The 17,031-nt window shown below is 43.0% G+C and overlaps 1 protein-coding gene across 1 annotated transcript; it reads right to left on the bottom strand.

The window, feature by feature from the left end:
* Positions 1 to 2,049: 2,049 nt before the first annotated feature.
* On the bottom strand, positions 2,050 to 16,617 carry NDUFA9 (NADH:ubiquinone oxidoreductase subunit A9). Its single transcript, XM_035138291.2, has 11 exons — positions 16,525 to 16,617; positions 14,272 to 14,436; positions 11,843 to 11,940; positions 11,598 to 11,689; positions 9,846 to 9,987; positions 8,668 to 8,770; positions 6,983 to 7,050; positions 6,780 to 6,856; positions 5,940 to 6,035; positions 4,045 to 4,111; positions 2,050 to 2,324 (listed from the first exon to the last, which is right to left on the bottom strand). The coding sequence occupies exons 1-11, from the start codon at positions 16,586 to 16,588 to the stop codon at positions 2,151 to 2,153; spliced, it is 1,146 nt and encodes a 381-aa protein (XP_034994182.1). The 5' UTR covers positions 16,589 to 16,617; the 3' UTR covers positions 2,050 to 2,150.
* Positions 16,618 to 17,031: the final 414 nt, after the last annotated feature.

Here is a 17,031-nt window from a genome sequence, read left to right as displayed (position 1 = left end):
GTGGCTGGGGAAACCCGGCCAGATGTGCGGGGTATAAATAATAAATTATTATTATTTATTATTATTTGACTTGGATCATAGAGGCAATGATTCAAATCCTTGCCCAGCTCAGGAGGAGACCTCAGCCAGTCTCATCTCTATGCCTGACCTACCTTGAGAAACCATGAGGCTAAAACAGTGACAACCTCCATGTCTACTACCACAGTCCCCTTGAAGGGGGTAGGATACACCCACTCCAGCTGCAAAAAGCTGCAACAAACTCCTGGGTTGCAGCTGTTGGGGGCTCTATTATTGGTTTTAGTGCCCCAACTGTTTAAATTTTGGTTTTGATTTGCCTTTGTTTTAAATAAAAGAGCATAGGATGTGCCATGGGACCCAGGTGGCGCTGTGGTTAAACCACTGAGCCTAGGGCTTGCTGATCAGAAGGTCGGCGGTTCGAATCCCTGTGACGGGGTGAGCTCCCGTTGCTTGGTCCCAGCTCCTGCCAACCTAGCAGTTCGAAAGCATGTCAAAATGCAAGTAGATAAATAGGAACCGCTATAGCGGGAAGGTAAACGGTGTTTCCGTGTGCTGCTCTGGTTCGCCAGAAGCGGCTTTGTCATGCTGGCCACATGACCTGGAAACTGTACACCGGCTCCCTCGGCCAATAATGCGAGATGAGCGCGCTACCCCAGAGTCGGTCACGACTGGACCTAATGGTCAGGGGTCCCTTTACCTTTACCTTTAGGATGTGCCTGAGAAGAGAGGGGCAGGGGAGAGCAAGGGGGACCCGCAATCACAGTCGTTCAAGGTAGGAGGTATGGAGCTGGGAGTTGGGACAGGCTGGGGCACACAGTGACTGACTGTGCCATATGCCAGTTGTCCTATCAGCCAGCCTTCGGGTCTGTGGCTGCTGTTGCTGAATGCCAGGTTGGCCCAGAGCAAGACCTCCCTCATCCATGAACCTACCCAGACCCTGAGATCATCCTCTGAGATCATCCTCTGTGTGCCCTCCTACATGAGAGGTCCGGAGGGTGGCAGCACAAGGATAGGCCTTTTCTGCAGTGGCTCCGCGCTTGCTTGCAGAATGCTATCCCCAGGGCATTCCTCTTCAACCAGACCTTTGGCTGATTAACATCTTATACTCTTTAAATGTGTTTGTGTGTGGGGGAGGGGGTTACTGGTTTTTGTTTTTTATTCTTGTTTTATTATGCATTTTGTGTTTTTATATTGTATTTTATGTCGTGAACCATCTTGAGATCTACGGATGAAGGCGGTATACAAATTTAATAAACAAACAAAGGCTAAAACTGTTCAGCATCGCTGACACTGGATTGGGACCAGTTGTAAGGGTAAAAGAAGTGTAGACAAGCAACAGCCCTTGCAACCAAGCCTTGCTAATTCCGATACTGAAATCTGGAATTGCAGCATTCCACTGTATACAGGAGGCACAATGCCTTTGTCCTACACGCTGACAGAACTGAGTACAAACCACTTCCACTTATTGTTAGGACACTGAGGTCCAGTGCCGAGGGCCTTCTGGCGGTTCCCTCGCTACGAGAAGCCAAGTTACAGGGAACCAGGCAGAGGGCCTTCTCGGTAGTGGCACCCACCCTGTGGAATGCCCTCCCACCAGAGGTCAAAGAGAACAATTACCAGACCTTTAGAAGGCATCTCAAGGCAGGCCTGTTTAGGGAAGCTTTTAATGTTTGATGGATTTCTGTATTTTAATATTTTGTTGGAAGCCGCCCAGAGTGGCTGGGGGAACCTGGCCAGATGGGTGGGGTATAAATTATTATTATTATTATTATTATTATTATTATTATTATTATTATTATTTGGAAGAGAAATCAAAGGCAGCTTCATTTCTAAAGTACAGTACTGGTCCTCTGCTGATCTGGAGTGCTTAGCTCAATCTTTTTAACATGTCTGAAAGCAAGGGACACAGATCCGACAGATAACATACCTCTTGAGCAGGGGTCTGGCACCCTCATTACGAAAATCTACAAAGGGACAATACAGGATTTTCTTGGCATATCGTACTCCTGAATAAAACAAGTGACACTAATATTGTAAAGGTTACATGATTTATATAGGGTTTTAGCTTTGTATGTACAGATTTCTTCAGAAATGAGTTCAGTGTAACCAGTCTGAAAAACTCTCAAAGTAGATTACATGTCGGTAACAGGCTTGACTATTTTTGCTTCCTCAAGCTCAGCTTCCAGCCAGCGGAATGTGCGGTGGCGACGCAAGACTTCAATTGCTTTCTGTTCTATAGGAGTTGGGACAATACCCAAGTCCTCCAAGCCAGGAAGATCAGGGAACCTCATATCTGTGGTATGGAACTTCAAACAAACAAACAAAGAAGAAATGAGTGAACGGTGAGCCATCTTATAAATTCATCTCTCACACAGCTGCATCTTTACAAATCAAGTATGCAATATTGTTTGGATCTTATTTGGGGGGGGGGGGGTTCTTTAGATTCCAAAGAGTTCATTAAGAGTTTCACATGAAACAGTGTGAAATAAAAAGTTAACTTCAGCTACAAAATATACAATTAGACTTTGCCAATTTTAACATCTCTCTCTCATACCTGGTCAGAGGCAAGAATGTTGAGTGTATTACCAAAGAACAGTTTGGATTCTATTTTCCTATCTGTGATTAGACTAGAATTGCAATTGTCACAACTTTTGGGTCTGGATTTAAGCTCAATGTGTGCCTGGACTTAAACTCCTGCACAGCAGAAGACATGCCTAAGGCTCTTTGCAAAGTTTCCACATTTTGCACTTGTCATATGGGAGGGTCCTCTAACACCCACCCACTCTTATTGGGGGTTTGCAAACAATAACTTCTAGGGAATACCTGATATCCGATTGACCCACCACCAAAAAGATGCATCCTGCTTATTAAGAAAAAAGGAAGGGTAACGGGAGATGAAGCCTTTAGAGCTACACAGGTTCCAAAGACTAGAAAACAAGAAAGAAGCAGGAAAGAAAACTGCACTAAAGGGGAGAGGGAAACTGCAGCTCTTTAGGACCCCAGGGATTCCTCTTGTCTGGCGTCCAAACAATTATCTTGTCAGTCACAGCTCTGACATTGCTCATTGGCTAAAACAACAAAAGGTGGGAGGAGCCAGGCAGATTCATCCCACCACAGTAATTGCTTAGAACAGTGTTTAGACATTTGCTTTATAACATTTTCTCTAGGACGTTAAATACTTTTTTAAAATGAAAGCTCATAGTCAAGGTCCCCTGCTAGCTTTGGATCTGGTACATCTGTACCCCTGCATCTACCTCTTGGCAATCTTGAATGGACTCAACAGTCTGCAGCCGTCTTTCCCAACCTAAAGATCTCCAGGTGCTTTGGACACGAAGCATTCCTAACTGTTTTTCATTATGGCTGGAGTTGTAAACAGAAACATCTTTAGGGCATCAAGTTTAGGGGGACTAGTCTGAAAGAAAATTACCGGTACCTCTGCTTCCCCGCCCTCTACAAATAAGAAGTCTGCTTCAAGTAAGGCACAATTCAAGATTTAATTCATGGGTAGGCAAACTAGGGGCCAGATCTGGCCCAAGTGCCTTCTCAATCCTGCTAGCAGACGGTCTGGGAATCAGTATGTTTTTACATGAGCAGAATGTGTGCTTTTATTTAAAATGTATCTCTGGGTTATTTGTGGGGCATAGGAATTCGTTCATTTTTCCCCCTTCAAAATATAGTCTGGCCCCCCACAAGGTCTGAGGAACAGTGGACCGGCCCCCTGCTGAAAAAGTTTGCTGACACCTGATAATTGATACGTTGCAACTCAAAAACTAAACATTGATTCCATCCCATTAATAAAAAATTCCATACGTGTGTAATGTTAGAATGCATTCAACCCTAAAAATAATACTGAGAAACCACACACAGAGATAAACTTGTTCTGTATTCATATATAGAGAGAGTTCTTATATTGATTATCATTCTGATATTCTGTATTAATTGCATTTTGTTCCATTCTTAGCGACTTTAGGATTCGCAGGTGATAAGCAATAAACGAGATGAAAATGAAAACAATCTTACACCTACCCGATCCACTTTGTCCCTTGTTATCCATGGCTCAAAAGGATTTATCTCAAACAATCTTGCAAGTAAGCTGTAATTCAAAGTGCCACAATAATTAATACCATGGCTGAACACTGGCAATGATAGAACTGTTCTTCTCTCAAATTGGCTAGTGAAGTTTCAGATTCTCCTTCGAATTGCTCCACCAGACAAAACAGACTACTTTGTACTGTATATTCCGGCGTATAAGACGACTGGGCGTGTAAGACGACCCCCAACATTTCCAGTTAAAATACAGAGTTTGGGATATAATCGCCGTATAAAAAATACGACCCGGCGTATAAGACGACCCCCGACATTTGAGAAGATTTCCCTGGGTTAAAAAGTAGTCTTATACGCAGGAATATACAGTATTTATTAATTCTATCAACCAAAGTAACTGTTGAAAGGAAAGTTAACCGAAGCCACAAGCCACACGTGCTGAAGTTGGGGAAGTGCTGAGAGGACTGAGCTAGGGGAGGACGGGACTGGAGCAGAATCTGACAATTCCCTTAATAATGTTGATTATCTGAAACCTGAAAATGTGTAATAGTAATTTCTGTTCTGCAAATCTCATGGAGGGCATCCATCATATTTGAGATGGTACCACCCTTTGGAGTACATATAGACAGGGCCAATTCCAGATGACTTCACCAGGTGGGGTGGCAGATGGGGGGTGAAGGATATGATTTGGGTCTGCTTCCCTTCTTGGGCTTATTATTAGAGTGGTCCTTGAATCCATGTCTGCTCTTTCCTGGATGAGACCTGCCACAAGGTTCCCAGTTTCCATTGCTGGAATGGGCTTCCTGGACCTGCTAAGTCATCAGTGTCTTGTGGCCACTGCATAACCTGGGCGAGGGCCTCATACCCAGAAAGATCAGGGCAAAGGCTGGAGGAGGGAAGCCATGGTCAGGGTTCAAGGCACCTTTCCCTAGGATGCCAAATGCCCTCCAGGGGCCTCCGGAGAAAGCCCCTTTTTAAAATGATGGGGAGGGGGGCCATTTCTTCTCAAAACGCATTACGGTTCCCTCAGTGTGAAAAGTGAGGTTACAGGAAACCAGGCAAAGGGCCTTCTCGGTAGTGGCACCCGCCCTGTGGAACGCCCTCTCATCAGATATCAAGGAAATAAACAACTATCTGACTTTTAGAAGACATCTGAAGGCAACCCTGTTTAGGGAAGTTTTTAATGTTTGAAGTTTTATTATATTTTTAAGATTCTGTTGGGAGCCTCCCAGAGTGGCTGGGGAAACCCAGCCAGATGGGCGGGGTATAAATAATAAATTATTAATTATTATTACTATTATTATTAATAATAATAACAACAACAACAACCAGTTAAAAGTTTTCCTGAGAGCATTCTGGTTGCCATTTCAGAGGTCCCAAAATAGAGTGGCTACATGCTCTTGCTTAGGGCTCTCTTCACCTTGAGCGACGGAAGGCAGAAAAATTCTCCTGGCACATATTTTTAATGCCACCTCCCTAACTCAACTGCAGAACCTGAGTCCAGACTGATTAAGGCTCAAGCTACACATGAAATCTAATGAGGTCCAGTTCTCACTCCCAAAAGCAAGCATACAGCAATTGCAATCAAACAGACAGAGATAGTACATAGAGAAGAGGTGTGTCTTAAGCCTGCCTTCTCTGCCAGTAATCCACCTCCCAAAAACATTCCCCACCCCTAAACAGAGATAACATCTCTTCTATTCCCTCCAAAATCCAGGCCTAGTCCCCTGTTGAAGAATGCGGCCTGCGCACCTGCTTTCAATGGCAGAGATGAACATATCTGTGTGCGCACACAAGGGGAAAAACCAAACAACCAACACAGGTAGTTGGACCCTCAGAGGTAACAACTTGTCAACAAAAAACATATTAAGACTTACTGATACAGAGGACGGGGCATAGGATATGGAAAGAAACTTCTGTGGAGTACTGCATAAGCATATTCTACCACGTCGTGAAGAAGGTATCTGTTAGGGCTGCAAAGAAATGGACATTAAGTTGTAAATTTGAGAATGAGGCCTTGGTCTAAAATGGGGTGCTTGGTACCAACAGGAAGGATATATGAAAGCCTTTGTTTTAGCCACGATGGTCACTGGTAATGAGCAACTTTCACCAACGCCTCCCCCCCAAACCCACAACCAAACCTTAATTATGTAAAAATATAGCCAAAAAAATTGTCACAAAGGTTGCACGCCACCCCTAATCTCTGCCAAGAGGTGGCAAGGGGGGTTCCAGGTGGTTATGTTTCTTGAACTTCTCTTCTCACAACTGACTAACACAATATTCTTGTAGAATTTATGCATACTTTAAGGGTATAATAAAATTAGGGGTTCAGGTAGGTGAACAGGGAAAATAGCATTCTCCCCAAATGCTTATACAACTGCCTTTTGAAACTACAATTTATGGAAAGCAGCTACTGGCTGATGTCCAATAAAAGAAGGTATCTGTAGTGAACACATACCATCTAAATCAGGCATCCCCAAACTCAGCCCTCCAGATGTTTTTGGCCTACAACTCCCATGATCCCTAGCTAGCAGGACCAGTGGTCAGGGATGATGGGAATTGTAGTCTCAAAACATCTGGAGGCTGAGGTTGAGGAAGCCTGATCTAAATCCACTGCAGAGTTTTAAAAACAACAAAGGAGGCTGGGAAATGCCTGTAGTGATTTAAGGTGGTCTGGGTAATAATAATAATAATAATAATAATAATCAACAACCTACCCAGTCAATGCATAAGTTTTTCCTTTTGAGTCGGGGTCCTTAATAGCACTAATTATAGCCTTTGCTACATCAACAACCTATGGGATAATATTTAAGAAAAATTAGCATATATTTTAAAGTTACCTTTTTTAAAAAGCAAAGTCAAAAATGTAATGAAATATATACAAAAGGAAAAGAGGTATAAAATATGTATCATAACCTACATAGATAGGCTGCTTCACAGTTTTCTTGCCCATAGCAATCATAGGCACGCCCCAAAACCAGCGCATGTCTGAATTAAGATAGATAAATTATTGGAGGATAGAAGTCAGGCTGTTAGAGATCAAAGAGCAATAACAATAAGTACTGGAAAGTCAAGCTCTCAAATGCACCTGAAGGTGTCATGAGAATTGCCTGCACTAAGGGCACACTGCACGAATCTCCTGCATCTGGCCCAAGAAAATGTAAACACTTTAACTGAGGATGCTCAAATCTTTCAGCAAGCTGAAACTCGCTCTTTGGATACGAGCTACTGGATTTGGCAATTGAACATTATTGTTTAAAAATGTTACGCCAATGCAGTGGGGTGTCAGGAGAGACTGATCTATGAAGCTGGAAGTCCCTGGTTCAAATCTTGTCTTTGCTATGAATATACAAGTGGCCTCAGACAAGTCATTCATTCCTAGCTCCATTTCCCATCTCTACGATGGGTATAATCTGTTGTAAGGGTCGCTGAGATAGCACTGATCACTTTAAAACAGGCACCCCCAAACTTCGGCCCTCCAGATGTTTTGGACTACATTTCCCATCTTCCCCGACCACTGGTCCTGTTATCTAGGGATCATGGGAGTTGTAGGCCAAAACATCTGGAGGGCCGCAGTTTGGGGATGCCTGCTTTAAAAGTAGTAAAGAAACATAATAAACCCATGAAAAAATTATGGTCATGTTGCTCCAAAACTGCATACTCATAAGGAAACTATCAATAGGAAGCATATGTTCAGTTTATTTATTTACTTACTACAACAACTACATGCTTCACTCACGGTAATTATCTGCAACTGTTGTTAATATTTGTAATTAAAATGACTGGCATATATTTGTATAGTACAATATAAAATACAAAAGGGTTAAAACACACATTTTCTAAAATTTCAGAGGTCATCATGTTCAGCATTTTAACAGTGTTTCCCAAACTTGGGTTCCCAGCTGTTTTTGGACTACAACTCCCATCATCCCTAGCTAACATGAGTCAGGGATGATGGGAATTGCAATCTGAAAAACAGCTGGAGTCCCAAGATTGGGAAGCACTGTTCTAGAAGTTCCATTTCGCCTGGGCTGAAATATGACAAAGATGGGAATAAGTGTGGGCGGGCCGGGGCGGGGTGGAGGGGAGATCTAATAGGGAGGGACTCAGGAATATGATTTCATTTTTAAAAAATAAAAATAAACCAAGCAAACATCTTCAGGAAGTTATATATATTCTGTACTGGCTTGGCATACTGTACACTCACAATGCTAAACTTAAGTCTCAGAAACAGATAGAATTTTCTGGTGGGCTGGAGTGAAATTAGTTCACTTAGCTATGCAAAGCCCATGCAAGACAATTAGGATTCTGCTATTTACAGGAAAGCTCATCTGTTGGCCCATGAATACAACACATTTCCCATGGAATAAAAGGTACAGTAGGCTAAAAAACATATTCTTTCCTGGCACCATAAGATCTGAAGCAAAAGCTCAAGGATGATTGCCGAATAGATTTGAGTAAGATCTTAATACAGATTTTCACAATTATTCTACAATTCTAATTAAGTGCAAATGCAGTGTGAAGAGATATTCCATCCCTTGCTCTCTGATATTACTTTCTCCCAAGGAGAAAGTACAAATTTTATGCTGCAAGGAGTGTACTTACTTGCATAATGGTTGAAAAACCTATCCTCTCTCCCGTACATTTCAGAAGGCTTCATGATGATGGCATCTGGAAATTCTTCCCTCACAATCTTCTCTCCAATGGCCTGCCATCAGGTCATTAGAAAGTGATTAATTTCCCATGCAAGTTCAAGATACACAATACTACGAAACTATAATAAATTTTAGAGATACCCTTGGGTAACACATTGCATACACTTGGCCCTTTGGCATAATGTATTTATTTATTTATTTTAAAATTCCAGCCTAGGTTTGCAAGAATATACAAATCTATATACGTATTAACATATGGCAACCTAACAGTATTTTTTCTTTTCTTTTTTCATTCTCACACACTTTCTTTTCTTTCATTCTTTCTTCCTCGCTCTCTTTTTATAAATGAAATTCTCTTAATAAAATATTATTATTAATAATAAAATGTTCCAGTCTATCAGGCAGAACACATATTTAGCACCGTGAAATATGTAACCTAGGAAACACAAGAATTAACAGCAAACAGAATAAAGTCCATGCAGACAGCAGGGTAACTACAATGAATGAAAAGACAGAAAATCCATCAAAGGGCTTATCTACACTTCCATTTCCTCCAGCACTTTTCCCTAGGAAAACCCAGTTTAGGACTGAACTGGAGCAAACAGCAACCAGGTTTTCAATGGATTGTTGTTTGTTCTGATTTATCACTAAAGAGCAGGTTTTCTAGGGGAAAGCAGAAGGCAAAACTGCTCGGACCAGTACCTAGAAAGCACTGCTCATATCCCATGCCTTCTAGGCCCAGGACAAGCGGGAGTGTGAATGAGCCCACAGACCGTGTCTTTCCAAAATTCCTCTTTGCAACCAGTAAGTGTATACAAATTTAAGTAATCGGAGTCACTCAGTTTTTCAAAAATCGAATTTTCTTGAAATATTTTTCAAAAGCAGCCTTATGGCATCTAGGAAATCTGTATGAAAAGGTGCAGACATACACAATAACACAAACACAAACACAAATAACTACAGGTGACATTGTGCTTAATCATAGTAGAAAGTGAACCGATTAGTGTTAGCCACCCACGAGAAAGGACAAAAGACATTCAACAGTTAACGTTTCCGACAAATCTACACAAGAATTTTAAAACTGTTCAAACACTATGCAAACCTCATTTCAACTAATGAAAAACTTACTTTATTTCTAAGGTATTTTGAAGGACTTTTCACGTCTGCATTCAGATGAGAAATGTGAACAAAAGTTTCTATCCCAGCTTGCTTTGAGAGCTGAGCAATTTCCCTGGGAATATTAACAAAGACGTCTTCGTACTTAAAGTGACTGGAATAAAGCATAAAGAACAGAATAAAAACCAAACTCCTTACAAAATTTAGCAGGTCATCATATCACAGCCTTGATGGTGAAGCATAGTGCCTAAGAGTGCAATCCTAAAGGAGTACAAAACCCCACAACTTACCAGGTAGCCTAAGGTAACTCAGTCTCTTTCAGCAAATTATTGCTCATTATGGCAAATGTGCCACTGCCCTCTTGTGACCATGACAAGCCTCAGCTTTCTTCTCAAAGTCAGTAGCTGATCTTTATCTGCAAAATTGGGGGGTTATCCGAGGGTTATCTGGCTGCAACTCAGCAGCACAGGGCCAAACCAGAAAATCAGCTGTTAGCCTTTCTTACCAAGGGCAGCCAAAAATTGTGAGCCATTGAAAAATGAAGATAAGATATACTGAAAATGCCTTCCAGGGCTGTTGCAAACATCACAGAGGTAATGGACAGGAGATGTTTTGAACACCTGATAGAACCCAGTTCCCCAAGATGGCAGAAACATACACCAGCTCTGAAGTTGAGAGAGTACTAAAGAATGAGTCCTAAAAAGCAACAGGAAACAGAAAACCACCCACCCCTCCTTCATTTTCCACCATGCTGGCACAGATAAGCCACAGGATACACAGGTTTATTTATAATAATAATATAATAATAATTTATTATTTATACTTCGCCCATCTAGCTGGGTTTCCCCAGACACTCCGGGTGGCTCTCAACAGATTTAAAACAGAATAAAACATCAAACATTGCCTTCAGATGTCTTCTAAAAGTCAGATAGTTGTTTATTTCCTTGACATCTGATGGGAGGGCGTTCCACAGGGCGGGCGCCACCACTGAGAAGGCCCTCTGCCTCTACTTCTGGTCCCCTTCCCTCTGTCCTTTTGGCTGGTTCCTAGGTCTGGTTTACGGATTTCCAAAGATACAGCAGTTTCTTTTGTGCGCAAAAGATGAAGGAATCTGAGCAGACAAGAAGGTATGAGAACTGTACGTGCTTACAGTACGTGGGGTTGTAATTGCCTGATGCTGTCAATTTTTGTGTTTGAGAGAGGAAAGGGGCAGTTAAAGTATTTTAAATCACTAATTTTAGAAGACTTCATAAGTGTGTTACAGTTTTCCATTCAAAAGCATCTGTGCCAGGGAAATAAACCTTCCTCCTGCTTCTGCCCTGAGTCTTTGCATCACTAGGATGCATCCACAAAGAAAATGTAAGGCAGGGGTCAGCAAACTTTTTCAGCAGGGGGCCGGTCCACTGTCTCTCAGACCTTGTGGAGGGCTGGACTATATTTTAAAGGGGAAAAATGAAGCAATTCCTATGCCCCACAAATAACCCCGAGATGCATTTTAAATAAAAGGTCACATTCTGCTCATGTAAAAACAAGCTGATTCCCAGATCATCCGCGAGCCAGGTTTAGAAGGCGATTGGGCCGGATCCTGCCTCTGGGCCTTAGTTTGCCTACCCATGATGTAAGGCATAAGAAATGGGTCTTTTCTTTGGGGGAAAATCAGACTGAACCCTAGAACCTCATATAGTTTTATTTTTCCCTTTCTAGAAGAAAAAATTATAGCTATCTTTACTCAATCTATCCAAGGGAGCCAAAGAAGAAAGTTACCTTGTTTCCCACTCTTTGCCAACAAGATTGATGACTACATTGCTGTGCTCAAGAGCTCTTCGGGTAGAATCTTTGTCACGCGGATCCCATTCCTGATAGCCACAGCACAAATCAAGAGAGAAATGAAACAAAGTACAAAAAGCATTTTAGGAAGATGTTATTTATGGCCCATACCCAACTTTCAACTATTTAGCAAGTGATGCTGGTCGATCATTAACCAGACTGGATTATTACAAAGAGCATACCATGAACAGGAGCTGTCCCAGGTCACCCATGGGTCGAAGGTACATGATATCATAAGGCTCACAGCGATATGGGACGATGACTTGGGAGCCAATACGCCCTAAAATTAGAAAGGGGTTTTAAAAGAAGAACTAGGGCATGATATTAATTGAGGATGTTCTATTTTAAGCACTCAGAAAACATCAATGCTTAGCTATAGGACTCTACCTGCTGTAATCAATACAATAACTTTTATTTCTTTAAATTGTATTTCCAAAGTGGCTTCATGGAAGCCACAATCCAAACACTACATACCCTGCAGACATTTTAATTTTGGTTTCACAGCTTCTGACAACACAGCAAGCTACCCTGGAAACTGAGGGACGTTTCAAAAGGGAAAAGGAGCAGCTGGATCTATTTGATTGATTGACCTACTTAAAATGTTTTTAAAAATCTGTTCCCCTGCTGGGAGTAACTCAAGTTCTTGAACACATTTAAAAGATGTGAGTTGCAAAACCAACATGGTGTTATTGGTTTTGGGATGGGTATAAATTAATTAATGGTAGGATTTTGATTATTTGGGATATGAATGAAAATGCATGCTGCAGAACTGGGCCAGACAGGGAAACCCTGGCCAGGTTTACACAAATCAGCCTGGCTGAGCAGAGGTATTAACATAACAAAAGGTGTGGGCGGCCCATCTTAGCGGAATCTTGGACCTGCAGGGACAGAGGTTGCCAAGGTGATGGGTGTGTGAGAGAGGTAACAATAAAAGTGTATTTAGCAAGGTGTGTAGGGAAGAAGATGGGGGAACAGAGAGAGAGACCCATCTTGGGCAGGCTGGAAGAGATGCCTTGGACTCCAGAGCTGATACCGTGCTGGAAGATCTGTACTCCCTCTATGCAGACTGAATGTATAAATATGTGAATAAATCATATTTTTAGGACAGCCTCCACCGTATCTTGATTCTCAAAAAAAAACACAACACAGACCCTGGGTGAGTGCCTGGAACTCCCCTGGAATCTTACAACAGCTTGGCAGAGATTGAAGGTGGCACCCAACCTTTGTAACAGTGGGGAGGACGGGGACGGGACCTTTAAGAGGTGGACTCAGGTGATAAAAGGGTTGAAAACTACCTTCTTGAACCGCAAGGGCTCCTTGGGGATGTAGCCTGCTTCCCATCCCTATCTGGCACCAGTAAGTAAGTAAAACCTTTATTGGCATCAAACAAACTCGCATACAAAATAATAACAGATTAAAACTGTCACTGTGGCAAACGCTGTGCCAAGAGAGGGAAGGGAATAATCCGCCATCCGCTTTCACGACAATGGGGCTTCCGGCGACTCAGACGACTGCAGAGTACAACGCCGAGAAAATAGTAAATTAAGATATTGAGCCACCATCTCGGTGAGGACCGGGTCCTTCCCCAGCAAGAGGAACCGCAAGATTTCCCGCTCTGGTCTCCCTCTGGGAATGCAGAGCCGGTCCAGGAACCGTTGACGAAGGTCGACGTAAAGGTTACAATGAAAAACCATATGTGGAAGGCTTTCCACCTGAGGGTCATGACACGGACAGATCCTCTCATCCTTCGCCCTGCCCGAGAATCTTCCCCACAGGAGGTTCGATGGATTTGCATTGAACCTGGCCAACGAAAATGCCCTTCTTTCCTGTGGGTTCAGTAGGAAGTCAAGATAGTTAGGTTTTGTTTCATGAGCCCACGGGAGGTGGAAAAGAAGGGGGGAACATGTTGTGCCTGCTGCCGCTATAAGATCCTGTCTCTCAATGTCCCACAACCTAGTAATGACTGTGGCTTTGGCAGATTGTAAGGACATTGAGCGGAGGAGTTCTATTGAAAGCCCCAGAATACAGTAGTACCTTGGGTTACGAACATGATCCGTTCCACAGTTCGTAACCCGAAAAGGTCGCAAACTGAGCGCCATTTCTGCGCATGCGCAAAGCGCGTTTTTGTGCTTTGCGTATGCGCGAAGCGCCCCGCTTCTGCGCATGCGCGGGACGCACGCGCGCCGAAAACAATTCCGGGGGGGCGGAGTTCGTAACCAGAACTGTTCGCAACCCGAGTGGTTCGTAAACCGAGGTACGACTGTACTTTAAATGGGTAACAGAAAGAAAAAAGAAGAAGTTTGGTATTTAGGCACACAGTAACTATTGGGACATTTAGTGAAAAGCAAGGCATGCAATCAGCTACAATGGACACATGTTAAGACCTTCACATTTCGAATATGTGCAGGCAATACAAGATGTTGAATCACAGGTCCCAGTGTCAAGCAACAGGAGGAGGAATCGTAGAACTGCAAAGTTGGAAGGGACCCAAAGGGTTAGGGTTAGCTTTGCAAACTTACACATGGGTTTACATTTTGCAAGAGACACTATATCAGATTCATTTTCCTGCTAAATATCCAGACACCTCAAATTTAATTTTGGAGAAAATTACCCAGGCGATTGACAACGTATCGTCCCAGGAAGCCTGTAGCCCCAAAGACAGTGGCCGCAATGCCACTGACAGAGGAGCGCCCACTCCTTCCATGAGGAATCACCGAGTGATGAACCTGACGGTCTTGCTGGAGTACAGGAAATGCAGCTGCAGAAGCACCATAGCCTAAAATACAAGAAAATGGAAGCGATACATGAATGGACAGTTACTACACACTTAACCAAGTAGCTCAGAGAATCCCTAGTTATAGTTAATCCACAATAGTCTACCAACTACTAGAAGTTGTTTGGACCAGTGTTTCCCAATCTTGGGTCTCCAACTGCTTTTGGACTACAACACCCATCATCCCTAGCTAGCAAGACAAGGATGATGGGGTCAAGGATGATGGGGACTGTAGTCCAAAAAGCAGCTGGAGACCAAAGGTTGGGAAACAATGGTTTAGACTGAGAAACAGTGAAAGAAAGCACATAGTTTGCTCAAGTTTGATGAGCTTGGTGGCTGAAACAAGACATGAGCTCCAACCTCTGCCTTTGGGCAGGAAGGATGCAGTTTGACTTACTTTGTATAAAACAAGCCCAAAGGAGGCCCCTAACCCGCTCACAGGTCTTTGTATGATCAGTGGAAACAGTTGGTCCTGGCAATTATTAACCACTCTCAGTTCCACCCTGATAATTGCCACCTGCCCAGATTTTAACTTGTCTGAATTAATTTAAAGATGTATTTTAATTAATTGATGTCTGTTTTTATGTATATTGTGTTTTTTTATGATGTTAGCTGCTCTGAGCCCGGCCTCGGCCGGGAGACAAATAAAAATTATGTTGTTGTTGTTGTTGTTGTTGTTGTTGTTGTTAAATTATGTTGTTGTTGTTGTTGTTAACACATTATCCACAGTACCACAAAAACTTTATCCAGAAAAAAGAGAAAATAGTAGTAATTGTTACTTCAGATCACAATAAATTCTTATATCTATATAGACTTCCTGTCACCCCATCATGTATCTACCACTTAATCCACCTACCGCACTATTCAGTCTCTTTTATTAATTTTCATTAATGATTTCATTTTTTCATAAAAACCATACACCGCTTGATTATTCCTGCACTGCAGGGGGGTTGGCTTAGAGATAACCCTTGGGGTCCCTTTTCCAACTCGACAATTCTGTGTTTTTATGATTAAAACAAAAAACAAACAAAAACAAACAAAAAAACTCAAAGTGCTTTACAAAAGATCAAAGCAGTAAAAGCGAGGAAAAATTCTCAAGCTTACTATAAAACATAACAGAAAGTTAAAATGCGAGGCAGATTAAAATCGCCTCTGCTTCAAACTACAAGAGTCTGAAGGCAGCCCTATTTAGGGAAGTTAATATTTAATGCTGTATTGTTTTTAACACTCGATTGGAAGCCACCCAGAGTGGCTGGGGAAACTCAGCCAGATGGGCAGGGTATAAATATATATATATTATAATTATTATAAAATAAAAAAATTCCTTCAGTAGCACCTTAAAGACCAACTAAGTTTTAAGATATCTGATGAAGTGTGCATGCACACGAAAGCTCATACCAAAATAAAAACTTAGTTGGTCTTTAAGGTGCTACTGAAGGAATTTTTTTATTTTGTTTCGACTCAGACCAACAAGGCTACCTACCTGCAACTATTATTATTATAGTCAACACAAAAAACAGCGACAATTTGTTGTTGACAAAGGACATCTGGACATACAAATTACCTTAGGGCCTCATCAAACATCAATCCGGCCCTGCCCCTGAGACTGTCAAACTGCCCTACCAGACACCGTTGAGCGAGTCTGGGAGGTTCTATTCAAATGAATAAAGACGATAAACAAGGGAAATGGGGGTCGGGACGTATGTGTAAATAAAAAGAAGCGAGAAGCGGCTTTCGGGATTTTGCCACAGTCTCCACTTAGAAGCCCCAGGTGTTCTGCTGCCTCTAGCCTAGCAGAGGGAAGGCGCCTGCCTCACCTCCAGTGGCAGGGAGTTCCGAAGGGCAGGCGGAAAGCGGGGCCTCGCGGGCTTCACCACCGAGCCCTTCCCGCCCCGCCGCCTCGGGAGCGTCGCCCAGGGGGAACTCGCAGGCTCACCGGTCCCTGGACCGGAGGAGGCGCCGCCGTGACCTTCCCGAAGGGCGGCCCCTTAGAGACAGCCGCGCTTTCCCCCCCCCCCGGCTACGAAGAGGGAGCGGAGGGAGGGAGCCCCATTCGCGCCCCCCGCTGCCGTGGTCGCCCCCGCCTCTTACCCGCCCTCGGAGGAGTCAGGAGGGCCCTGCAGGGGAGCCGGGAGCACCGAGCGGAAGCCGCCATCTTGCCCCCGTCGCCTCGCCCCGCCCCGCGACGGGTGCCGCGCGAGGCCAATCGAGTAGCAATCAAATGGAAACGGCCTCCCCGAAAGCGCGTCGGGCGGGGACGACGGAGCGGGCAGGAATTGATCTGCGGGTCTTCGACAAGGCGGGCGGGCGAATCTATTTTTGTTTTTGTTTTCAATAACAAAAAACGACGGAATTGGGGTGCAGGTGGGGGCCACATTATTTTTTATGAAGCACAGGTATTAAAAAAGGACCAGCATGTTGTTCTATTTTGTTTTATTTTTATATTCTTAATTATTCTTATTATTTTGATGCATTTTTATCATTAAGGTAACTGATGCACATGAATGATGTTAAAAGTAATATATCTCTGAAAATAAAATATGCAGAATACAGGACTGTAAGGTGTTTCCTAACATTTTGATGGAATTTGAATCCAGT

The sequence above is a fragment of the Zootoca vivipara genome, chromosome 5, assembly GCF_963506605.1.
Source record: "Zootoca vivipara chromosome 5, rZooViv1.1, whole genome shotgun sequence".
Lineage (NCBI taxonomy): Eukaryota > Metazoa > Chordata > Lepidosauria > Squamata > Lacertidae > Zootoca > Zootoca vivipara.
Note: the sequence above shows the minus strand (reverse complement) of the source record. Positions and strands in the feature narration are given on the sequence as shown.

Coding starts and splice junctions, on each gene's coding strand:
- NDUFA9 (XM_035138291.2), bottom strand. CDS start 16,588: ATGGCGGCTTCCGCTCGGTGCTCCCGGCTCCCCTGCAGGGCCCTCCTG. Junction 11,941..14,271: donor ATACGTTGTCAATCGCCTGG/GTAATTTTCTCC, acceptor TTCTAATTTTAG/GGCGTATTGGCTCCCAAGTC. Junction 11,690..11,842: donor TGGGACAGCTCCTGTTCATG/GTATGCTCTTTG, acceptor TGTGGCTATCAG/GAATGGGATCCGCGTGACAA.